The sequence below is a fragment of the Danio aesculapii genome, chromosome 15 (assembly GCF_903798145.1).
Source record: "Danio aesculapii chromosome 15, fDanAes4.1, whole genome shotgun sequence".
NCBI classification, from domain to species: domain Eukaryota; kingdom Metazoa; phylum Chordata; class Actinopteri; order Cypriniformes; family Danionidae; genus Danio; species Danio aesculapii.
Genome location: NC_079449.1, coordinates 24,011,088 through 24,034,110, shown reverse-complemented (window position 1 = coordinate 24,034,110; position 23,023 = coordinate 24,011,088). Strand labels below are relative to the sequence as shown.

General features: G+C 36.0%; 3 protein-coding genes across 4 annotated transcripts; 2 read left to right on the top strand and 1 right to left on the bottom strand.

Moving 5' to 3' along the window:
• Nucleotides 1-131: 131 nt before the first annotated feature.
• Nucleotides 132-7,461, top strand: si:ch211-108p6.4 (tapasin-related protein). 2 transcript variants are annotated; one of them, XM_056473713.1, is made up of 8 exons: nucleotides 132-230; nucleotides 530-712; nucleotides 806-1,075; nucleotides 2,719-3,048; nucleotides 4,993-5,319; nucleotides 5,497-5,556; nucleotides 7,068-7,086; nucleotides 7,266-7,461. In XM_056473713.1, exons 1-8 carry the CDS (start codon nucleotides 185-187, stop codon nucleotides 7,288-7,290), a joined length of 1,260 nt encoding a protein of 419 aa, XP_056329688.1. In that variant the 5' UTR covers nucleotides 132-184; the 3' UTR covers nucleotides 7,291-7,461. The 2 variants fall into 2 exon arrangements, with proteins under 2 accessions (XP_056329688.1, XP_056329687.1); XM_056473712.1 differs by having other exon boundaries at nucleotides 5,467-5,556.
• A 1,791-nt stretch (nucleotides 7,462-9,252) lies between these two features.
• Nucleotides 9,253-14,166, bottom strand: gemin4 (gem (nuclear organelle) associated protein 4). The gene is made up of 2 exons (XM_056474274.1): nucleotides 13,990-14,166; nucleotides 9,253-12,522 (listed from the first exon to the last, which is right to left on the bottom strand). Exons 1-2 carry the CDS (start codon nucleotides 13,997-13,999, stop codon nucleotides 9,362-9,364), a joined length of 3,171 nt encoding a protein of 1,056 aa, XP_056330249.1. The 5' UTR covers nucleotides 14,000-14,166; the 3' UTR covers nucleotides 9,253-9,361.
• A 342-nt stretch (nucleotides 14,167-14,508) lies between these two features.
• On the top strand, nucleotides 14,509-21,361 carry dhrs13b.2 (dehydrogenase/reductase (SDR family) member 13b.2). The gene is made up of 8 exons (XM_056473500.1): nucleotides 14,509-14,638; nucleotides 14,942-15,124; nucleotides 15,592-15,864; nucleotides 17,531-17,860; nucleotides 18,360-18,689; nucleotides 18,831-18,923; nucleotides 20,503-20,519; nucleotides 20,787-21,361. The coding sequence occupies exons 1-8, from the start codon at nucleotides 14,563-14,565 to the stop codon at nucleotides 20,793-20,795; spliced, it is 1,311 nt and encodes a 436-aa protein (XP_056329475.1). The 5' UTR covers nucleotides 14,509-14,562; the 3' UTR covers nucleotides 20,796-21,361.
• Nucleotides 21,362-23,023: the final 1,662 nt, after the last annotated feature.

Here is a 23,023-nt window from a genome sequence, read left to right as displayed (position 1 = left end):
ATATTGCTGAAGTAGATCTCTGAACTGCTTGCCGCACATCTCGATCGCCCTCATGTGGAAACGTAAAGGTGGATCTATGTTTGTTTATTTCTCGCGAGACTTTCGTGAAACGAAAGAGAAAGTATGCTACATGTTTACATGGCCGTTTCAAGACGTGTGGGCTTGTTGTCCTTAGGACAAGATTATGTTTTGGACTTTTGCAGGCCTTGTTCTAGCTCTACTATGCTTAGGTATTTATCATTTAGAGTCGTAATGATGTAGACTTATTTTAGTCCTTTTCTTTATGTAGGTTACTCGTCTAGTGCATTTATGGTATACGAAGTAAATAAATATAAAAATTATAGAATTAAATATCTATAAATGTAGATACAAATACATTTAAATACATAAATTAGTTTAGAAATACCCGTTGACTTGTTGTTTATGTGAAGTTGTTCAGATATCGTCTGTTTGCTTGTACTATGTTTAGTTGTTTGTGTTTTAATTTACAATAAATTGCTAATTGGATTTATTTTTCTGATTTAACCAGGTGTAAGTGGATCACAGTCTCTCCGTGATGTGCAATGGCTTCGTTGCCGTTTTATGGATGAGAAAGTTCATCTAAATGAAGAGGGCCACGTAGAAACTGAGTATATCCACAGAGAGTCTGTACTTCAGTTTGGTAAAGATGGAGACAGTGCTTTACACCCCGCCATTACCTTGCTCGTCACAGGTGAGAAAAATCATCATCAGTCATTTGAAAATTTTGCCTTATTACAGTTTTTCTTCTTTAAATAATTAATACACGTTCCTTTGCTTCAAGCAGGCTCTGAAGTGGATATGAGACATTATTTGGAGGGAAGTGTGGATATGATACAATGTGAGATCCGTAGATACAGCACTGGAGGGATAGTAATGCGCTGGCCTGTTGCAGGAGCACAAGAGTATGACGTCTGGTTCACCTGTACATTACGTCATACACAAGGATTGGTCATCACCACCTTCCTCAGACACACACCTGCAACTCCTGCTCAGGGAAAATTGGACTTTCTACAGTGGATGAAAATCAGTGATGGGGATCTTCTGACAACATCAGGTAACACTGAAGCAGGAGCATTTCCTTCTTAAAAACAGGAGAAAAAAAACATCAGTTAACTAATCAAATGTACATGAGATATTAACAACGTGTTTTTATTAAAAACTTTATATGTTGAGAATAACATCACTTGAAAAAATAGAGCATGAATTACATTCATTCATTCATTCATTCATTTTCTTTTTCGGCTTAGTCCCTTTATTAATCTGGGGTCTCCACATCGGAATAGACCACCAACTTATCCAGCATATGTTTTTCGTAGCGGATGCCCTTTCAGCCGCAACCCAACACTGGGAAACACCCATACACTCTTGCATTCACACACATACACTAAGGCCAATTTAGCATATTCAATTCACCTACAGTGCATGTCTTTGGACTGTGGGGGAAACCAGAGCACCCAGAGGGAACCCATGCAAACACGGAGAGAACATGCAAACTCCACACAGAAATGCCAACTGAACCAGTGACCCTCTTGCTGTGAGGCCATCGTCCTGCATCAATTACATTTTCAATGTAAAAGAAAAGGTTGTTGCCTTTATATGAACAATCATTGATATGCAAGTAATGTTACTAATTTATCCTTAAAAAGATTGTATTCTTACAGTTATTACTTTAGAATAAGTATCAACATTTTGAAAAGGCTCTGTTTTGATGAGAAGTATAGTTGGTTTTAATGAATAGAACATTGATAATATTGATATTTTTTCTAAAGTACAAAATAGATTTGGCTGTTGTCATTTTTTTTCTTAATAGTGTAACTAGTTCAATCAAACTTGTAAAAAATAATTTATTTCTTGTAGTTATCATTTTTGAATTAATATAAACACAAAAACATTCTCTAATGAACAGAACATTATTTAAATTTTTTTTAAATAATACATAGATGAATAGAGGGGAGAGAGAGGGGAAGGATCGGCATAAACTCTGGTTGCTGTGAGCACCGAAGTGCATGTGTTGATGCACTAACCACTATGCCATTGGCGCTGACAACATTATTCACATTTTGAATGCAAAAAATCGAATTGGTTGTCGTTTTCTTAATTTGGCAGTAGTTTTTTTTATTTAGCTTGTAAAATACAGAAAGATTATAACGTTCTTTGTCATATTTAGGCAGTTGTATATTGCTTTTTTTTTTAGCAAATCAAAAAAGCCTGAAAACACTACCTTGATGAGAAATATTCATTCATTCATTTTCTTTTCGGCTTAGTCCCTTTATTAATCGAGGGGCCCCAGTGAAATGAACCGCCAACTTATCCAGCATATGTTTTACACAGTTGATGCTCTTGCAGCTGCAACCCATCACTGGGAAACATCCACACACACACACACACACACTCATTCACACACATATTCTATAGACAATTTAGCTTATATAATTCACCTATAGTGCATGTCTTTGGACATTTGTGGGGGAAACCGGAGCACCCGGAGGAAACCCACGCCAACACGGGGAGAACATGCACTCCACACAGAAATGCCAACTGGCCCAGCCGAGGCTCGAACCATCAGTCTTCTTGCTGTGAGGCGACTTTGCTACCCACTGCGCCACCATGACGCCCTTGATGAGAATTTAGTATTTAATGGGAGATTTACTTAATTTTTATTAATTTATTGTCATCTTGTCATCCTTATGTTTCCAGCTGCAATGGTTGTTTTGACCCGTACACCCTCTGTTGAGGTGGGATTCTTAAAGGAGCCAGAGCTGCACTGTCAGTTTGCAGTGGATGATAAACTGCCTAAAGTAACAGTGGAGTGGAAACTGCAGCGTCATGGCAAGCACATAAAGCTTTTTAGCTACTCCAGCCTCACTGGAAAGAGTGAAGGCAGTGGAGTGACTGTGAAGGCCATTGAAGGTGGAAATGCATCACTTAAACTTCAGCCTACCAGAAAACGCAGTGAGGGAACGTATGTCTGCTCTGTGAAGATTCCTCCACTCAACGGCAGCCATGATATTCCTCTTAGCATAAGTGGTAAGATCAGTTTTATCAATAAATGTAACATTTAATGGTATGTCACTTTTTACTATACCAATATTTCAGTGATGGAAAAAAATAGCAGTGCCAAGTTAAAATTTTTTTAAGTCATTGGACTTAAATGTTCATAATAAAAATAAATAAATAAATAAATAAATGTCTTTAATTTAAAAAATAGACTTGAATGCATTCAATTTAAAAAGAAAACAATCAATAAATATGCTCTGCTCAGGCATAACATTATCTACATACAGGAATGCTCAAACTAGGGTCCATTGGCACATGATAACCTTTGATTTGGCCCGCCATCTCATCTTAAAAGAGCGGGAGAATAATGAAGATGGTTTTGAGAGATATTTTGGTTTAAAGAGTCATTTATAATTTAATGTAATCTTTTGTTTGTTTGTTTGTTTGTTTGTTTGTTTGTTTGCCAAGCTACAAAAAGCTAATGCAAATTAAATGTTTCAGTAAAGATGAATCAGATTTTTACAAAATGTACATACTGTCACCCGTTGGATAGAGGAAAATGTAGAGAGACATCAGTGAGCAAATGAAGGCACAGGGAGATTCTCATTGACTAGTATATGTAGCATTAAACTGTACTGTGCTATAAATGTGATTGTTTGTTTAATAAGTTATAAAAATATGTACTGCATAATATACAATTTAAAGAAATGTTTCCTATTTATTTTTAAAAAGTATATAAAATAAGTTAGGAAATGACCTATGGCAACTTTAATGTAATATAATTTGGCATATTTACTTTCAGCCCATGGCTCTCAATGATATTTGTTTTTTTGACCCTTCATACGAAAAAGTTTGGGCACCCCTACACATTTCAAGTGTAATCGTGGAACATGCAGACATAGTTGATCCTTTGAGCGAACAGATCTCAGGGGTTTACGTAGACATATTGGGTCAGAAATATACTTGGGGCCAGGTCATGAATAGATTTAAAAATATATAACAATAATTCATACTGAATTCTGAAAAGGATTGGTAACCAATGTAGTGAAATCAGTACAGGTGTAATAAGGTCACTTTTTTGTGCCAGTTAAAAGCAGCTGATATCTTTAATAGCAGCTGACTTCTGGACCAGCTGCAGGCCAGAGAAAGAAGTCGGATTCACTTCCAGATACAATGCGTTGCAGTAATCCAGACGAGTAGAGATGAAGGCATAAACAACCTTCTCTAAATCACTGAAAAAGAGGCAATAGATCTAAGAAAAAAAAAAAAACTGCATGTTTAACAAAATAGATCAGTTGAACTAAGATAAAAAAAGGGGAAAAAATCCTGCATGTTTAACGAAACTCAAATGTATAATTTTATTTAGATGAGTTTTTTGTTTGTGTGATGCCAATGCTTTATCCAGTTTATATTTATTGTTGAAGTCAGTGCCTTTTACATTCGATACAACATAAATCACCTAAAAGAAAATGCATTTTCAGATATTACTAAGTATTTATTCACTTTTATATTAAACCCAAATTTTACATTTGTGTGTGTGCGTGTGTGTGCGTGCGTGTGCGTGTGTGTGTGTGTGTGTGTGTGTGTGTGTGTGTGTGTGTGTGTGTGTGTGTGTACATGTTTTTGTGACATATCAGGACACAAATCTGTATAATGACATAGGTATGACACAGGTATTACAAAAAGGAGGTGAAATATGAGGACATTGGTGACGTCCTCATTTCTCAAAAAGCTTATAAATCCCACAAGATGAGTTTAATCAGAGAGTAAATCTGCACACTGTCTCCTGCGATGGTTGGGTTTAGGGGTAGGGTAGGGTGAGGGCAATACAATATACGGTTTGGACAGTATAAAATGAATGGAAACCTATGTAATGTATTCACTTTTCACAAACGTGTGTGTGTGTGTGTGCGTGCGTGCGTGCGTGCGTGCGTGCGTGCGTGCGTGCGTGCGTGTGTGTCTTTTACTCTACAGAACAGCCTCGTGTGTCTCTTAATGTACCCGACGCCTTGTCTATGGCAGCTGGTCAGGACAAGAAGGTGATCTGTGATGCAGAAGGCTACTATCCCCTGGATGTAAACATTGAGTGGTATCTTGAGAGACACAGAGAAAACCCTATGCCTTCGTTTCTGAGTGTTCGGCACTCCAGTCATCGACTTAATCAAGATGGCACATATTCGATCTCAGCTTTCCTCTATCTAGAGCCTGGCTTGGAGAACTCTGGTTATCAGTACACCTGCAGTGTTTCCCATAAGTCTTTGCTCAACCCAATCAAAAAGAGTTTTTTCCTTATAGTTACAGGTGAACCTGATTTATTTGTTCAAACGTAAAGTCCCTAAAGGTTCTTTATGTTAAATATTACAACTAACCATTAGGTGGTAAACCTAATATACCATTATATAATATTTACAGCACTATTAAATACAGCATTTTGTTTTTTGATTACAGAAACTGACTCTACTATATGGTATTTTACAGTCATTGGGTTTATATTGTCCATGCTGTTAATGATGCATTATGTTCCACGTTTTCTTGCAGGTAAGAAATTAATTGATTACAAATTACTTTATTATGCGTCACCCATTTTATATTATGTTTAATGTTACATTTTCTTTCCTTCTTTACCCTGAAATAGTAATTAATAGCAAACCAAATAAGATCCAAATGAGAGAACAATTTATAAACCCTTTTTTTTTTTCAGAAAATAATGTAGACTTTGTAGTTTAAAGCAATTTCAGTTATTGTCCTATACCAAGGGCCAGACAGAATCTGTGAACAGTTTTTGCTATTTCTGCGCAGAATTTTGTTAAAATCTGCAGATTTATGCGAAATGATTTTGGGAGTATCATAACTAAAAACGTAATATATTAAATAAAAAATAATACCTTTTAACTTTTATTTAATGTTTACAGTGCAAATCCAATGAGATCCACTTGAATTGCTAAACAAAGCAAGTCTTTTATATAATATATCTACTAAAATACAGAAAGTATTACTGTACAAACTGTATTGTAAAAAAAAACAAATTTGAACATTTTCATTAGTCAATAACATTACTGAAATTCATTTAAAAACAGAATAAATTTAAATGTACACACATTTACACATGTAAATAAAGAAGCTCAATGATGGGCTAAAAAGCTGTGGAAATCTGAGGATTTCTGCGCGCACAGATTCCGTGTGGGCCTACCTATACCACGCTAGTGTAGCAGTGTTTTTACAAAATAACTAAAACCCTATATTTTGTGGACAACACAGTAATACAAATTAGAGAACAGCAATGATTTTAGATCAAATATTACAACAAATTACTGAATGTTACAGCAGTTAAAATATTAGTAGAAAATTTACTTCAGTGTGACTTCAGGATATCACTAGTTTGATGCACTCATTTGTAACTTTGTTTATTACAAACAAAGATACAAAACAAAATTTAATAACATTATAAAAATAAATGGATTATTAAATATAACCAGATATAACTTTAGAGTTTTTTATTGCTTAATATTTTTTGTAAACATTTTGTAATATTTGTATTAAAATAAATTAAATTTTACAAAAAGTGCATTGGGAAACTTAAATTTTAACTTCATTCTTCTTTGTAAAACATTTTTTGGCAAGAAAAAATCGATTATAAAAAGAATCGAGAAAGATTCGACAATCAATAATGAATTTTAATAAAATGTATGCATTAATCAACATAAACGTAAAGATATCGTTCACCCAGAAGTGAAATTGTACTCGTTATTTACTCACAAGTGGTTCCAAACATGTTTGAACTTCTTTCTTCTGTTGAATATTTAAAATATTGTGAAGAAAGGTGAAAGTCCATAAAAAAATACAAATACCATGGAAGTCAATGGTTACAGGCTTTCAACTTTCTTCAAAATATTGTGCTTGACACAAGAACGTTTTGTGAGTAAATGATTTAATTGAAATATTAATCTATAATAATCAAATTATATATTTAACTTATTTACTGATCACACATGAATTATTTCCTTTACCTGAGCCATGTCTAATCTTCTTAACATTTTCTTTTATTCTAGGTCGAAAAGCAGCAAAAAGGTGAGGCATAGCTTTGAAGAACAGAAGCATCTGTATGTGACTTGAATATGAGGGATATATATCTAGTCCTGGAGAGTTTTCCTTTTAATCAAACAGACCTAAACAAGGCCAAATCAAAGCACTGCTTATTCATTGCTCCAGTATCAAATGCTTCATGTTTACACTTTTATTTTGTGCAGATTAAGCTCTTATCTGGGGATTTAAAGTACAGCATTGCAGAAATTGACGTCACATCCCTCCTTTCCTACATCTGCCTCTCATCCTGATTGCCTCCTGCTGCTGCCTCCACAAAGATCCGGTGATCTACATGTGAAAATGGGGAGTTTCTGACAGGTGTTATTTCAGATATGGACATTTATGCAGGCCCGTAGCCAGGGGGAGGTGACGTTGTTCGAAAGACCCATCCCTCACTGACAAAGTGCAGAATTTGTATAACTTAAAGAATTTGCATAACTTTTGAAAATTTCTGATAGAAGAAGGCAATATTAAGACATATTTAATTTTTAATTATTCAAATTTAGAAATTCTGACTGGAAATGAGCTGGCCAGTTTGTTATTTACCTACAGGCTACAGTTTGTAATGTTTTTTTAGTTGTTTTTTTAATCGAACAGATTCATCATTTATTTTAATCATGCTTGAAAATAAATTTGTATTTAAAAATAAGTATTTTTTCATACTTTATTAAAACTTTTAAATTAAAAATTCTAATCTCATAACATTATTTATAAAACTGTAATAACTTACTGTTTAAATGCACATTTCTAAATAAACATTTTGTGGTAAAATACTAGGGTAAGCACTTTGGCAAAATTGTTGGAAATTTTTTGTTGCATCAAAAAGAATGGTTATGATCACCATCCGACAAGCTAATGCAGCAAAGATTAGTGCTTAAAATGTCACTAAAATGCAATATTTGACCCTCATAATTTAATAGAAATTAAGGAGAATAACTGCAAAAAGCTCCACTTTTGAAAAAAAAAAAAAAGAACCACCCCATTTAATTAACTGGCTACGGGCCTGTTATGTCTGTGTGTACAACAGCTAATGAGGTACTGCTCTCCATGAACTGAAGCATTTACTGTATCATTTTTGTGTCTATATAATGAATATAATAACTGTTTGGAAAGGAATTCATTAATGTCACTGTTAAAGATGAACAGATCATCTGCATATAAATCATAATTAGATTTTTGAGTTACTCTCAAACTTGCTCAGTACTTCTCAAAGTGCCTGCTGCATCATGCTCAAAGAACGATCATTTATGAATAAATCTCCATCTTGAATGAACGATCATGTGACATGTCCGCAGATGATGATGCAGCAAGTATAATCAAAATGATTTTGCTAAATGACACCCTGAACCAGTTCACAAGATTTCCATGTTCCCAATCATTACGCATCATAGCATTAGCTATTCAGTGCTTCCTGTGTCGTGAGGTACAAATAGTTTTTTAATCAACGATTAAAAGAGCCACAGTGGTTTTGCTGCTTACCCAAACATGGTAACTAAAACTTTCTTGGTATGAAAATAAATACTATGGATGTCAATGGTTACCATCATTTTCCAATAGAATTTGTTTTCAACTGAAGAAACTCATGTTTGAAACAAGTGAATGATGACAGACTTTTCACTTTGCATGAACCATCCCTTAAACATATACCCCAGTTTCCCAAGAAATGACTTATTTTCTTGCACACCAGGGTTGGGATCTTTACTGTATTTGCAATGTATTAATGTAATATCATCATTTTGAAAACTTTGGATGGATATGTTTGATGATAAAAGCCTAGTTATTATTCTAGTGAACTTTAAAGGGTTGCGTAATATTTCTTATATGTGATTGTATAATAAAAAAAAAAACTTTTCATTCAGTTGCAGTTGTTTGCTGTAAAAGTCTTCAATCACTGTATTGTCTTACTTTATACACATAAATAGTAGTAAATTAAAAAAAAATTTCATGAACTAAATGTGAGATAATAATTTTACATCAGCTACTAAACAATATTACTATTTACCTACATTTCTGTTGTTTAGTGTTAATTTATCATGAACAAACACAAATTAACAGTAGCATAATTATAAACAAACAGTAAATTATTAAATGTTAACTAACCTTAATGTAGTGTTAGCAAATAGATAAATAAAAAGTATTAAACCACACATCTGCCATGCACAACTGTTTATTTCAATTCCTTCTGTGAAAACCAAAAGAACAATTTCAAACTTATAGTGTGACTGTGACACATTGAGTTGCAATATCAGATGGTGCAGTATCATAACTGAGCTATCTTCTGGTGTAGAACAGCTTTCATGTCTGCACACTGCAAATTATCAGCGATTGTAGTGAAGAAGTGACGTGTATTGAGTCCCTGCAAGGCAGTGCAGCTGTCAGGATATGCTGAGAGCACAGACTCATATTGGGTCAGAATCTCCAGGGCACATAGGAACAGCGCCTCTGGCTGACCAGGTATCATCACCTGCACATGAAGCACATGACAGAAGAGCTGAGTCAACACGAACAGAACTTCCTGACTGCAAGATTCAGAGGTTTTCCGGGATGCCGTGGTGGACGGCAGGGAAATCTTCTCAGCGACTGAGCTGATAATGCTCCTTATTGCATTGGCGTAAAGCCGCCCGGTATACACCCAGCCTTGAGGTGGCAGCCAATCAGAGCAGCTGGAACTGCAAAGCAGCTGAAAGATTCGCAGAAGAAACACAGAAAGGCGCAACTCAACAGAAAATGAACGTAGGTCAAGTAAGGGAAGGAAATCAACATATTCTAAAGAGTATGGCACATACAGTTTGCTTGAATGTACAAGTTCTTGTAAGACTTTCAAAAGTCGTTCCCATTCCCCAGATGTGCACCATGGGAGGAGCTGACACACTGCAACTAACAGCCCCTTGCTGAACATGTTGACGTCATCAGGTTTCAGCAGGTTTAGGGAGAGAGATTCCATCATTACCTCGCGGACACTTTCTGACAGAGCACAGCACTCCAACCAGGCCACAAGTCCAGTACCTTGTCCATACTGCGGCAAGTCCAGGCCAGACCAATCCTGCTCTGGAAGATCACAAACTGCCAACAGAGAGTTTGGAACTTCATACTTGAAATGTTCTCCCCACACATCTTTCAGGTAAAAACGCACAGTCCAGTCCAGTTTCTCCACTTTACTATAGAGCCAAAAGAGAGCTCTCGACCAAACATCAGGTGCACGAGCCACTTCCTTCCCAACGATTGTCCCCATTCTGTGCAGTGCAGACAACAGCAGCTCTTTGGTCTCCATGGACATAGGCGTCTCACCCTCTACTGGCTGGTCCCAGCACCTACTGCACTCATTCAGGAGCTGAGCAAGACAATATAAAGATGGGAATGGAGAGCAGCTCATTATCCAGTGTGTTGTGTCACTGCTGGTCTCCTGGCTCAGCGTGCACTGAAGAAGTCTTAGACAGATCTGCAAGTTGCTTGAACCTGGAGTTGTTGGTATAAGGTATGGCTGGACAAACGCATGCAAGACTTCTTCCGGAGAAAGGAAGCTCAGCTTTTCTCCAGTGCATCCAGAGATGTTGCGCTTCATCAGCTCAGCTAAGAATTGCAGAAACTGGTTCTCCTCCTGAGGTGAGGATAACTTGCTCCACACAGTGTCCTGCAAGCATCTACCCATTAGACTGCCGTTGTGAACTCCCGGTAAAGAAATGAGACCTGGGAGTTGCTGGAGAATCTCAGCTATCAGAGTGTGAGCTCCAAGGTTCACAACAGCCATGTGGCAGCATCGTCGCAATGTGGCTTCAGGGTTCTGGAAAGCCACTCGTGCCACAGCAGTGACAGCTGCATCTATGCTGCTGTTGGCACCACTCTGAATGATACTGTTGAAGGCCAGATTGAGCTCATCAGAGAAGCCTTTAGTTACAGAACAGGGAATAAATCCATGAAGACCTTTCCTGGACATGGAAAATAATTCTGAAAGTGTAGCATTTCGGTCAGATAAGGGCAAGTGGGAAAATATGTCTACGATCACATCCATTAATCTTTTGCAGTGATCAACATCAGCATCACTTTGACATTTATGTGTAAGTGTGGAGATCAATGTCATCAGAAGGTCTTTGGTTTGAAACACACTTGCATTTCTCTCCAAGCATTGAGTCCAATCCGCTTCATTGAAATTTTGACTTAGTTTGGAGGCAAACAGTTTAGGAAGGCCTTCAAATCCTTCAAGATGATGATCTAAGATGGTCATACACAAATTTGCTATTTCTTCTGCAGAACTTTCAGGAATGGTAAATGATAAAGATCCCAACAAGCCATTTAAACTCACTCTCAAGTTATTTAGAGTCTGTCCATTCCCAACCAGGTCTTTAGCAAGTGATGGTTGCTCCAGAGATGCCAGAACTCTATCTAGGCTGTCTTTCAGACGTATCCCTGTGGCATGTGGCTCATTGCTGGGTGTCTTTAGAAGACCCATCACCTCCCAGGAGCATATAACCTCAAGTGCGACCTGCATAGCCTGTATGAATGTCATTCCACACGGCTTGGTCTCTGCAGGAATGAGAGCAGCAGCAAGGTCTCTCCGAGCCTCGCGTATGGCCTCAATCAGACCCAAGTTCTCCATCTTTTTACCATTTGCCTTAAGACTCACTGCACGAGATATCTGCTGAAGTTTAATTTCTATGGGGAGATCAGTAGCGCCGCTTATAAGGTAGCTGGTATACAGCGTGTCCAGACAATTAGAGAGAGCAACATAACACAATTCAGAGGAGGTCAAATGCTCTTTTATTTTCCTCAGCCCCTCAAACAGTATGTTCACCATACATGTAGATGTGGATTCTGGATCAGGCTTGAATCTTTTTGATGCCTGTGGTGATGGTTCAGTAGTGGACAATGAACGTAAACACTGAGCTGTAAAGAGCTGATCTAAGGCATCTTCACATCCTCTCTTCCCTTTCAGTAGCTCCCACCACACCTCCAGCAAAAGCTTTACATCTGCCTCTGAGCTGCTACTTGTCACATGATCAACCAACAACTTGAGCTCTTCGCACCGTTCAGATGGTTGAAAGCACAACAGCAGCTCCACGTAGATGCTAGAAAAGCTCATGGATTTGATCAACTCAAACAACACGGGGTGATTAATGTCAGGAAGGCTGTTCTGGACATCAAATAATGGGTCTTCCTTCCATCTCGTATCAATGTCCTTTCTGTTCCCCACATCTAAGATCTTGCTCCACACAATACAGAGGATCTTCTTCTTCCAGTGTTGTCTGTCTTTGGAGTCTTTAAGTGAGTGTTCACATATCTCTTTGACCGCGTTAACAATCGGAAGTCCAATCCGATCCCAGTCTTCTTTTCTCAACGATGACAGTGGCTCAGGTTGGCATATCTGACTGGCCAGAAGGAATCCTCCCTGTAGCACAGCCGTCTTCTCACAGCTCAGCCATGACTCTAAAACAGAAGAACGGTATCAGGTATTGCTTTCAGGTATGATAAATGATCAATTTTCCACCAAAACATCAGTTAATTGCTGTTATTGGACACTAGATGGGAGTGATGGACTGTGTAAACAGGTCGCACCGCATCTGTTTATGTTTTAGCTGCAGTGACTCCACACATTATTTACCTCCTCACGTATTGTGGCTGCTGTAGGCTATGTATAATATATGGGAGCGCACGAGTGTCTTCCTTAAACAAACGCCTGCGATTGGTTCATGAAATCGACCAGATTGGCGAGTACCGATCGAGTCAATAAATGTGATTATCGACCAATAAGGATCTTTGGCCGATCGATCAGAGCAACCCTAGTTATTGATATTACAGCTGATATTGTTTAGGGATGATATGGAAATGTGACCAATAAAGATAACTCTTAATATTTGAAAGCAGATAACTGATCATGTATATAGGCCAATTAATAAAAAAATATGGCTTTTCTATGTTTGATTACTAAAACAAAATGCAAAGAACACAAAAAAAAAACAATGGACAATTGATTTTAATTTAGAATCTTAAGTATAGTTAAGAGACTTAAAACAAGAAGAAAATTGAGGATACATCTAGATCTGTCTTTTCCCAAATAAATTACAAATTGCAATTCTAATTTCCACATTGTCTGAGTGAAAAAGTCCCACAATGCCAACATCTTGTCTTTGTTAGTGTATCCTGTGTGCAAAATGTGGCATCATGTGGAAGGCACCAATAAAAGTCTAACACTTATTTATTTATTTATTTATCTATTACATTTTAATCAAACCCTAATGGGTCTACTACATTCTACATTTAGAAATTTCTAAATGGTATCTTTTTTTGGATAACTGTATAGCAATTACTAAACCTAAATTATAATAAGATCACCTTAACACAGTGTAAGGACTTCCAATGTCCTTCTGTAAATTGAAGTAAAGTTGGTTTTATATCCACACGTTCTGTCTTAATCCGTAATAATATATTTTCAGAAAATTATTCTTTGCAAATTGTAAATATAGGGAATATTATATAATAGGGGATATTACCATCCAATAAATAACAAAGTACAATATTGTTCACTGTTCAAAAACGATTGCTAATGTTGTTTTGAAGTCATACTTACATAGGACTTCAGACTGAATATTCAAAGTACCATGGTAAACAATAAAGGATGCATGTCACTGAACGAATGTGGGAATATAAAACCAATTTTACCTCAATCTTATGTAATTTTAACGATAAATGAGACACTTGTTTTTAATGGCAAAAAATGGCTATTTGAAGTCATCATTTACAACAATAAAACTACACAAACTTAATGAAATATTGTTAAACGCAGACAACTTCAGGCACAAAACACTAGCGTTCGCCTTACCAGTGTAGAATTAACATCTAAAAGACATAAATAATAAAATAACCTACTTTTGCAAGTTTAAACAAGAGCATTACCTTGATCCATATTTGTTGTGAATACAAAGAAAAGTTAGCAGCTGCAGTAACTCATATCCGCAGGACTGTGACAATATTGGCGGTTCTTGGATATTTATTAAGGAAAATCAGATATACATTAGTTTTGAATGGTTGCTCTCAACACGTTTGCGGCTAAATGCAGAGCATGTGTTTACTTCCGCGTCAACGTGTATGGACAGAGAAGGAAAGGGAGTTTGAGTTCTGCTTCCCGCGATTCTCTGTCGCCCTCACACGGACGAAGATGTAATTGATTCATTTGATCTTCCTCAATGATTTGAATCTTTTGAATCGGTTCGACAAAAATCTTTTCTTCAGATTTATTTTTTGACGCTTGTTGACATTTATCCTTCTCTTAAATTATTCGTTCACAACAGATAAACAATTCATTCATTAATCTAAAACAGATTAAGTGAACTCGAATAACTAGTTCATTAAAAGATTTGTTCAGAATCAGATTCGAAAAAACCGGTTGGTCAAAGGACAGTTTCAGTGAAACGAAAGAGAAAGTAAACTACGCGGATTGGGTTTGCATGGCGGTTTTAGGAAACAGGAATGATTGTGCCGAGGACGAGAATACACAATATGTTTTGGACGTTTTGTGGATTTATTCTAGCCCTTGTTTGCTTAGGTATTTATAAATGAGCCGTGCAACGATATTCCTGTTCTTATTTGCTTACTCATGTAATGTTGCGTTATGCCAAAAGCTGTGTGACAAACATTCAACGATCGAATTAAACATAATTATTATAACATGTTTAATAAAACTGTGAAGGAAATTACTATTTGAAGACTTTTAAATCCCTTTAAATATCAAAGTTGCTTAAATCGGGAACTTTGCTATGTTTTGTGCGTTTGTTTGTTAGTTTACAGTTACTTTGTACTGTTGTTGCTATTGTTCTCTGTAACCTATTTACTGATATGTTTAAACCAGGTGTAAATGGATCACAGCCTCTTCGTGATGTTCAATGGCTTCCTTGTCAGTTTGTGGATGAGAAAGTTCATATAAACGAAGAAGGTCACGCTGAAACCAAGTATATCCACAGAGAGTCTGTACTTCAGTTTGGTAAAGATGGGGACAGTGCTTTACACCCCGCAATTACCTTCCTTGTCACAGGTGAGCAAAGGTCATATGAGTTCATTCATTCATTCATTTTCTTAGTCCCTTATTTATCAAGGGGTCACCACAGCAGAATCAACTATTCCGGCATATGTTTTACGCAGCGGATGCCTTTCTAGCTGCAACCTAGTACTGGGAAACACCCATACACTCTCAAATTCACACACACACTTATACACTACAAACAATTTTAGTTCATCCAATTCACCTATACCACATGTCTTTGGACTGTGGGGGAAACCGGAGCACCCGGAGGAAACCCACACGAACACTGAGAGAACATGCAAACTTCACACAGATATGCCAACTGACCCAGCAGGGACTTGAATCAGCGACCTTCTTGCTGTGAGGCATCAGTGCTAACCACTGAGCCACCAAGCCGTCCCTCTTATGAAGTCATAGATTTATTATATCCTTTGCTCTTAAAACAACAACTGTTTGTTCAATCGCTGTGTCTCACGCAGGTTCTAAAGTGGATATGGGGCGTTATTTGGAGGGAAGTGAGGACACACTACAATGTGAGATCCGTAGATACAGCACTGGAGGGATAGTAATGCGCTGGCCTGTTGCAGGAGCACAAGAGTATGACGTCTGGTTCACCTGTACATTACGGCATACACAAGGCTTGTTCGTCATCACCAGCTTTCTCAGACACACACCTGCGGCTCCTGTTCAGGGACAGGTGGACTTTCTACAGTGGATGTCAGTCAGTGATAGGGATCTCCTGACAACATCAGGTAACCCTGAAGCAGGTGCATTTCCTCCTTTAAAAATAGTTTAGAAGATAATCCACAGTACAATAAAAGTTTGACTTATATTTCTTTGAGTTATGTCATGTTAACTAAACAGTTAAAACAGTAAAAAAAAATGAACTAGTTAAAACTAAACAGACAAACAAAGTTTATTCATCAGGGATCGCCACAGCAGAATGAACCGCCAACTTTCATTCATTCATTCATTCGTTCATTTTCCTTTAGCTTATTCCCCGCCAACTAATCCAGCATATGTTTTACATAGCGGATGCCCTTCCAGCCGCAACCCAGTACTGGGAAACAATTATTTGAACTCAAAACACTTAAAAAATACTGTGTCATTATAACAAGCCCTATTTTAAAAAAGCCATATTTATTGTCTTATACAATATGCATAACTGGTTGTTGTTGTTGTTGTTGTTGTATAGACAGTGTTGGTAGTATTTATTATTTTATTCCACAAAATACAGAAAAATGACTTACTACACGATAATGAAAGTCACATTTTTGGAAATAACTTTAATAAACAGAAAATTTATCACATTATTAATGTAAAGAAAGCAATGTAGAAGTGGTTGTTTTGTTTTTTTTCTTTTGAGTTTTCAAAAGAAAATACATATTTTACATAACAACTTACATAATCTCTCATACAGAAAGAGACTTACAGATCTTACATATGCTTTGTATTTTCTTCTCTTTAACAACAACAACTATAAACAGTAAAACCTGGGGAGCTACAAATCCTTTAAAATATTTCCTTTTAAGAAGAATATATATATATATATATATATATATATATATATATATAGACATATATAGACATATATATATATATATAGACATATTTTGTGTCTATATATATATATATATATATATATATATATATATATATATATATATATATATATATATATATATATATAGACACAAAATATTACATTTAAAAGTTACAAATCAAGAAAAATCCGGGCTTATTGGTGAAATATACTCAATACATTTACTCCAATTTAGAAAAACTATTCAGTCTGTGTTCTTAATGAAAAAGATACATGACATACATAGTGTGCACTGTATCAATCCATTCTTCAACTATAGGTGACTCTAATTTTAACCATTTTTTGTACTTACTTTTTTAATGGCTGCCAGAAGAATAAATAACAGTTTCTTGTCTTTATTAATCAATCCATCTAAATTTATATTACCTAAACATAACGATTCACAAGTGAAAGCAAGCTCTACTTCAAAATAGCATCTAAATGTAGGTTGTTGTTTTCTTTATAGTGTTCATTCATTAATTTTCTTTTCGGCTTAGTGCCTTTATTAATCAGGGGTCGCCACAGTGGACTAAACCGCCTCTTTATAGTGTAATGTTATGAAATTTTTTGGTTGACTTTGCTTCCTAATTTTGGAATACCACTGCAATCAAGGGACTGTCATATTTTCTATACCATATCATGGTTTTTCCTTGCTCGAAAGTGGTATCCCGATTTTGCATCATTCTTGTAATTTTATCAAATAAAATATATTTACAAAGGCTAATATTAAATGCATGACCAGGGCTTAAGCATGACTTAGGGTCTGGCCACCTCGTAATTCTCTTTGCAGGATAAACCCTGGATATTTTAAAGTGTCTTCCTTATGTGTTTTCCAGCTGCAATGGTTGTTTTGACCCGGACTCCCTCTGTTGAGGTGGGATTCTTGAAAGAGCCAGAGCTGCACTGTCAGTTTGCAGTGGATCATAAACTGCCCAATGCAACAGTGGAGTGGAGACTTCAACGACATGGCGAACGGACCAAGCTTTTTAGCTACTCCAGCCGCACTGGTAAAAGTGAAGGCAGAGGAGTTACTGTCAAGACCATTGCTGGCGGAAACGCCTCATTTAAGCTTGAACCAACCAGAAAACACAGTGAGGGCACATATGTCTGCTCTGTGATGGTTCCTCCTCTCTTTGGCAGCCATGATATTCCTCTTAGCCTAAGTGGTAAGAAGACATATATAGATATTATAGAATAATAATGTTTTATAATATATATTATGCAATTCATTTAATTGAAACAAAATACATTTTTTAAGACTAAATATTAAAAATAAATAACATTTTTTTAATATAAACTTTTTGATTTAAATTTAGCACATATTCATTGAAATAATCCTTTATATAATAATGCCTTCAAAATTATTTCAAATAAATGTTTAATCACTCTCATACTATTCCAAATCTTCTGTGGAAAACAAAAAAAGATATTTAGGGGGGGGGGCTTTCAAACAATGAAAGTCAGTGGACTCAAATGTTATTTTGGACCCTACTGACTTTATTGCATTGGCAAGAACAGCCAAAACATCCTTTAAGTTGTATTTTCAGAGAAAATCATACAGTCATAGAGGACTGAATGAACATTAGGGTCCAAACAATGACAGAAGTATACTTTTTTTAAGTAAACCATCACTTTAATGCCTTTTTTGTATCTGTTACACTACAGAACAGCCCCGTGTGTCTCTGAACGTGGGCTCCACCTTGTCTATGGTAGTTGATCAGGACCAGAAGCTAATCTGTGAAGCAGAAAACTACTATCCACTGGACGTAAACATTGAGTGGTACCGTGAGCCACATGGAGGAAGCCCTACACCTTTGTTCTTGAAGAACGTTCTGTACTCCAGTCATCGAATACATCAAGATGGCACATATTCGCTCTCAGCCTTCTTCTATCTACAGCCTGGCCTAGAAGACTCTGGATATAAATACACCTGCAGAGTTTCCCATAAGTCTTTGCTCACCCCTGTCCGCAAGAGCTTTTACCTTGTAGTTACAGGTGAACCTGATTCATTTGCTCAATTGGAAAGTCCCTGACTCCCTGTCTCCATTATAGTTAATACTACAACTAACCACTAGGTGGCAGGCATTTACAGTATGTCAGATTTCAGCACTCAGACTTTTTTGCTTTGTATTACAGAACCTGACTCTACCATGTGGTATATCGCAGTCTTTGGGTTTATAATCGCCATGCTAGTAATTCTGTGTTATATGCTGCCTCAGTTTCTTGCAGGTAAGCCGTTTGTTTATCACAAATCACTGTTAGGACAATCACACTGTCAATCCCTCATTTAAAATGTTTTTTTAACACTATGGACAATTAAGAGCAAACACTATGCCTGTTATTTTGAGTATGACCGTATTAAGATTTATTTTTATTTTAATTAATTGACTTTTTTAATTTCATTGTGCATTAGATGGAAATAAAAACTACATCGTAATTTATCTTTGTCATAGGAAGACAAGTACTGTAAGTTTAAATAAGTTTATATCCCGTCATCTTTAATCTCAGCTCCAATTAACATATTTTTATGCAATAGTGTGACTGGTAATTTAGAAAATGATCAAGGCAACACTAAAAAAAAATGTTGACTTAAAGATGCAGTATGTAGGTTTGACACCCAGTGGTTGAACTAGGTATTGCACTCCTGGATCAAAAAAAACGCAAGAGCAGGTTGTTAAATTGAGGACAGGAGTGAGTGAATTAAACAGAGTTCTAAATAAAAGTAACGGCACTGGATAGAAGGAATATTTTCCATATTAAAATGAGTTTTTGTCCAAACCAACACCTCGAATTGATATATTAGAAACAGCTTTTATTTCTCACAGGTGAACAACAAAAAACTATTACAATGATCACCTCAGGTACACCTCGTGTGCTTTATTCAATGTTAAATGCTAATAATGTGAGCTTGAATGACATTTAACGTGACATTTATTGCCATAATACTGAAAGCAGCAGCAGATAGTTCACCTCAGATCTTGAAAAAAAAAAAAAACGTTTGAAAATTAAACTTTAGAACTAAATACACATCAGTGATTCAGCATGTACATTTAATAATGTTAAAGAGTGTTAATATGTATTAAATAGATTCTAAACCTTACCGCTTCATGAGTGCATATTCTGTGCTTCTAAATGGCTGTATTTAAATTTCTGTCGTTTCGTTAAAAGCTAAATTGCTCATCACTGCATATCTCGTCACATAGCGTGTTGTTAGGACACGGGGGACTCATTTCGGAGTCTGCTACTGTCCAAAGGAGGTCGCATTTCGGGCACGAGTACATGCTTAGAGAGCCGTTCAGAATGAATGAATGAAATATGCAGTTTTCCTCCAAGGCAACCCGGGGTGCTGTAATATAATTGGCTAAATTGGCATTGGGCAGGTTAAAATGACCAAAACAAAGACAGATGTTCCAGCACGGAAAACACATTTTCAACTTCAGGATTGTTTTTCAGATAAACAAATATGTTCACTTAGCATGTTCCTTACATTTCTGTAAACATATTATGGTATTTTTATGCTTTAGAGGAGTCAAAAACTTACATACAGCACCTAAATTGAATCAACATAACTAAATCTTTTCAACTTACATCAGTTACACATTAAGTTAAAAATATTATAACTTTTTTTAAAGTTGAAACCTGATTAAGCAGGTTAACATAAATAATCATACATTGCCATGACTTTTGATCAAATTTTTTTTTTTTTACAGTGAATCTGTTTATCACAAATTAAATGATGTTAAAAAGCGTTGTTTTTCTTTCATTTACTTGTGCCAAATCTAATGCTCTTACCATTTTTCTTTTTTAGGACGAAGATCAAAAAAGGTAAGAGACCAATTTAAAGAACAGAAGCATAACAATAACATTTCTGCCAACATCTTTTGTGCAGATGAATATGGACACCACCTGTATATGAGTGAGATGAATAGGCTGTCTGTACTGTTTGTGTTAGTGTATGTGTGCATGTCGTGTGTTTTATATGTCTACATGCAATTACTGGCATGTGTGGAAGTGTGACGTAAGTGTGTGCGTCTATTTGCCATATGTCCAGTCTCACACACCATATGTTTACACTGTGTCTCTTATGTGCAGATGTTTTGAGAGCCCATGCCTGAGGATTTAAAGTACAGCGTCATGGAGACCGTCAACACATCCCTCTTTCTCACTTTCTGTCTCTGCTCATCCCTGCCGTCTCTTCCTATTGCTGCTGCCTTCGCCAAGATCAGGTGCTCTTCATGGGAAAACGGGGAGTCGCTGAAAGGTGTAATTCCAGAAATCATGGTTTATGTCCTTGTTTACAATGGCTGATAAGGTACTTTTGCTCTCCATGAACTGAAGAATGTACTCAGCTTTACGGCTGAATTATTTTTTGAGGGTTTTTAAATCTTAATAATGACAGTTTGGAAGGAAATTCATGAATACACTGTTGAGTTTTATAATTTTAAGTTAGAAATGATAAAATAATGTAATGAATTGACAAAAATAATAAAAAATATATATTTTTTAGCTAAATTATGAGGGAAAATAACGGGAAAATATGTTTTAAAAAACAGTTGCTAAAAAGAACAAAAATATTTTGATGCTTGAAGTAATGTACTTAAAGTTTATTTGAACAAAAAAAGTCAAATAAAATGTGTGTTGTTCCGATTGCTTCACATTGAAATATATATACCAGTTTGTGTGATGTTTGCAATGCTGTTTTGCGCTCGCGGTGAAAGCCAACACCGGTGGCGCTCTGAGGCCTGTGGGATTTTGAAGTATTCTTGGCTAAATGCTCATCTCTGGACCACACGAAGCCCCCCTGTGAGGCATCTCCCTGACTCCCTGTTAGCTACACTATAAACACTTCACTCAGGAATGGCAGCTGTTCCCAAATGGCACTTGGTACATTCCCCTTCTCCTGCAGTACCCTCCTCATCTCTGTCACTCACTCAAGGCCTCAGTATACTCAAACTTACAATATACTTTATTTTTCGTTTAGGGGTAAAAGAAGTTTGATCTGCCTAAGCAGCTATATATATATATATATATATATATATATATATATATATATATATATATATATATATATATATATATATATATATACAGTTATAGTCAGAATTATTAGTCCCCCTGAATTATTAGCCCCGTTTATTTTTTTCCCCAATTTCTCTTTAACGGAGAGAGGTTTTTTTTCAACACATTTCTAAACATAATAGTTTTAATAACTCATTTCTAATAGCTGATTTATTTTATCTTAGCCATGATGACAGTAAATAATATTTTACTAGATATTTTTAAGACACTTCTATACAGCTTAAAGTGACATTTAAAGGCTTATGCATTCAGTGATCATCTTGACTATGCCCACAATGCTGAAAGCGATGTTTCCACTTTCCTCTCAGTAACAAAATAAACAATAGTGAAAAAATAGTTAAGAAAGCATCTGATAATACCAGTTAGGGTGCATATCACTTCACCTCACGTTTATTTAAATTGTCCTTTATACTAGATGGCTTGAAAGAAAGAGATTATTCAGTTACATTGCTCAGCATAATTGAGTATAGCCCATTTTGAAAATGAATATTTTAATCCATTTCTCAGGGAATATAGGCAATGTATTTTTTCTGCATTTTAAACAAAACAGATATATTTATTAAAATAATATTTTAGTCACCGGACATCTTTAGAAATTGAAAGATAATACAATTAAATTCAAGAAAATATTGCAAAAAAATAAAAAAAATACAACATTCAAAGTCTCAACTAAACAAAAAAAAATTACTTCTTGATTTTTCTTCTTTTAAATTTGTATTTATTATTGTTCTCTAACATACATTTGGGTGTACTCATTTTTGGATCGTTATCGTAAATCATTTTGTTAGATAAGCTCCAGATGTGGCTTCAGTACTGACTAATCTAATGTATATGCACAAATACCTGTATAATAATTGTATAGCTTCCTATTAAAAATATAAGTTTAAAACATAGATTTGCGAGGGGTGTACTTATATATGCTGAGCACTGTTTTTAAACAAACAAAGTATTAAGTATTAAACAAGTATTCAGTATTAAACAAATCACATCTAATTATTCAGCATTAAACAAACACAGGTGTTTTGTTTTCAATTAGAATTACGCTCCATTTTCTACTATAAAGCAGCTCTTCGATGTTTATTTTACCTGTGGGCATCTGATTTAAAAAACTGAACAAAGCCAATAAAGGGTGAGGCAGTGGCGTGGTAGGTAGTGCTGTCGCCTCACAGCAAGAAGGTTGCTGGTTCGAGCCTCGGCTGGGTCAGTTGGCGTTTCTGTGTGGAGTTTGCAGGTTCTTCCTGCCTTCGCGT

Excerpts from the sequence above, each read along its gene's own strand:
- dhrs13b.2 (XM_056473500.1), top strand. The coding sequence starts at position 14,563 with ATGATTGTGCCGAGGACGAGAATACACAATATGTTTTGGACGTTTTGT. Across the intron at positions 15,865-17,530 it reads GGATCTCCTGACAACATCAG|CTGCAATGGTTGTTTTGACC; the intron begins GTAACCCTGAAG and ends TGTGTTTTCCAG. Across the intron at positions 17,861-18,359 it reads TATTCCTCTTAGCCTAAGTG|AACAGCCCCGTGTGTCTCTG; the intron begins GTAAGAAGACAT and ends GTTACACTACAG.
- si:ch211-108p6.4 (XM_056473712.1), top strand. The coding sequence starts at position 185 with ATGTTTTGGACTTTTGCAGGCCTTGTTCTAGCTCTACTATGCTTAG. Across the intron at positions 231-529 it reads TCTAGCTCTACTATGCTTAG|GTGTAAGTGGATCACAGTCT; the intron begins GTATTTATCATT and ends TGATTTAACCAG. Across the intron at positions 3,049-4,992 it reads TATTCCTCTTAGCATAAGTG|AACAGCCTCGTGTGTCTCTT; the intron begins GTAAGATCAGTT and ends TTTACTCTACAG.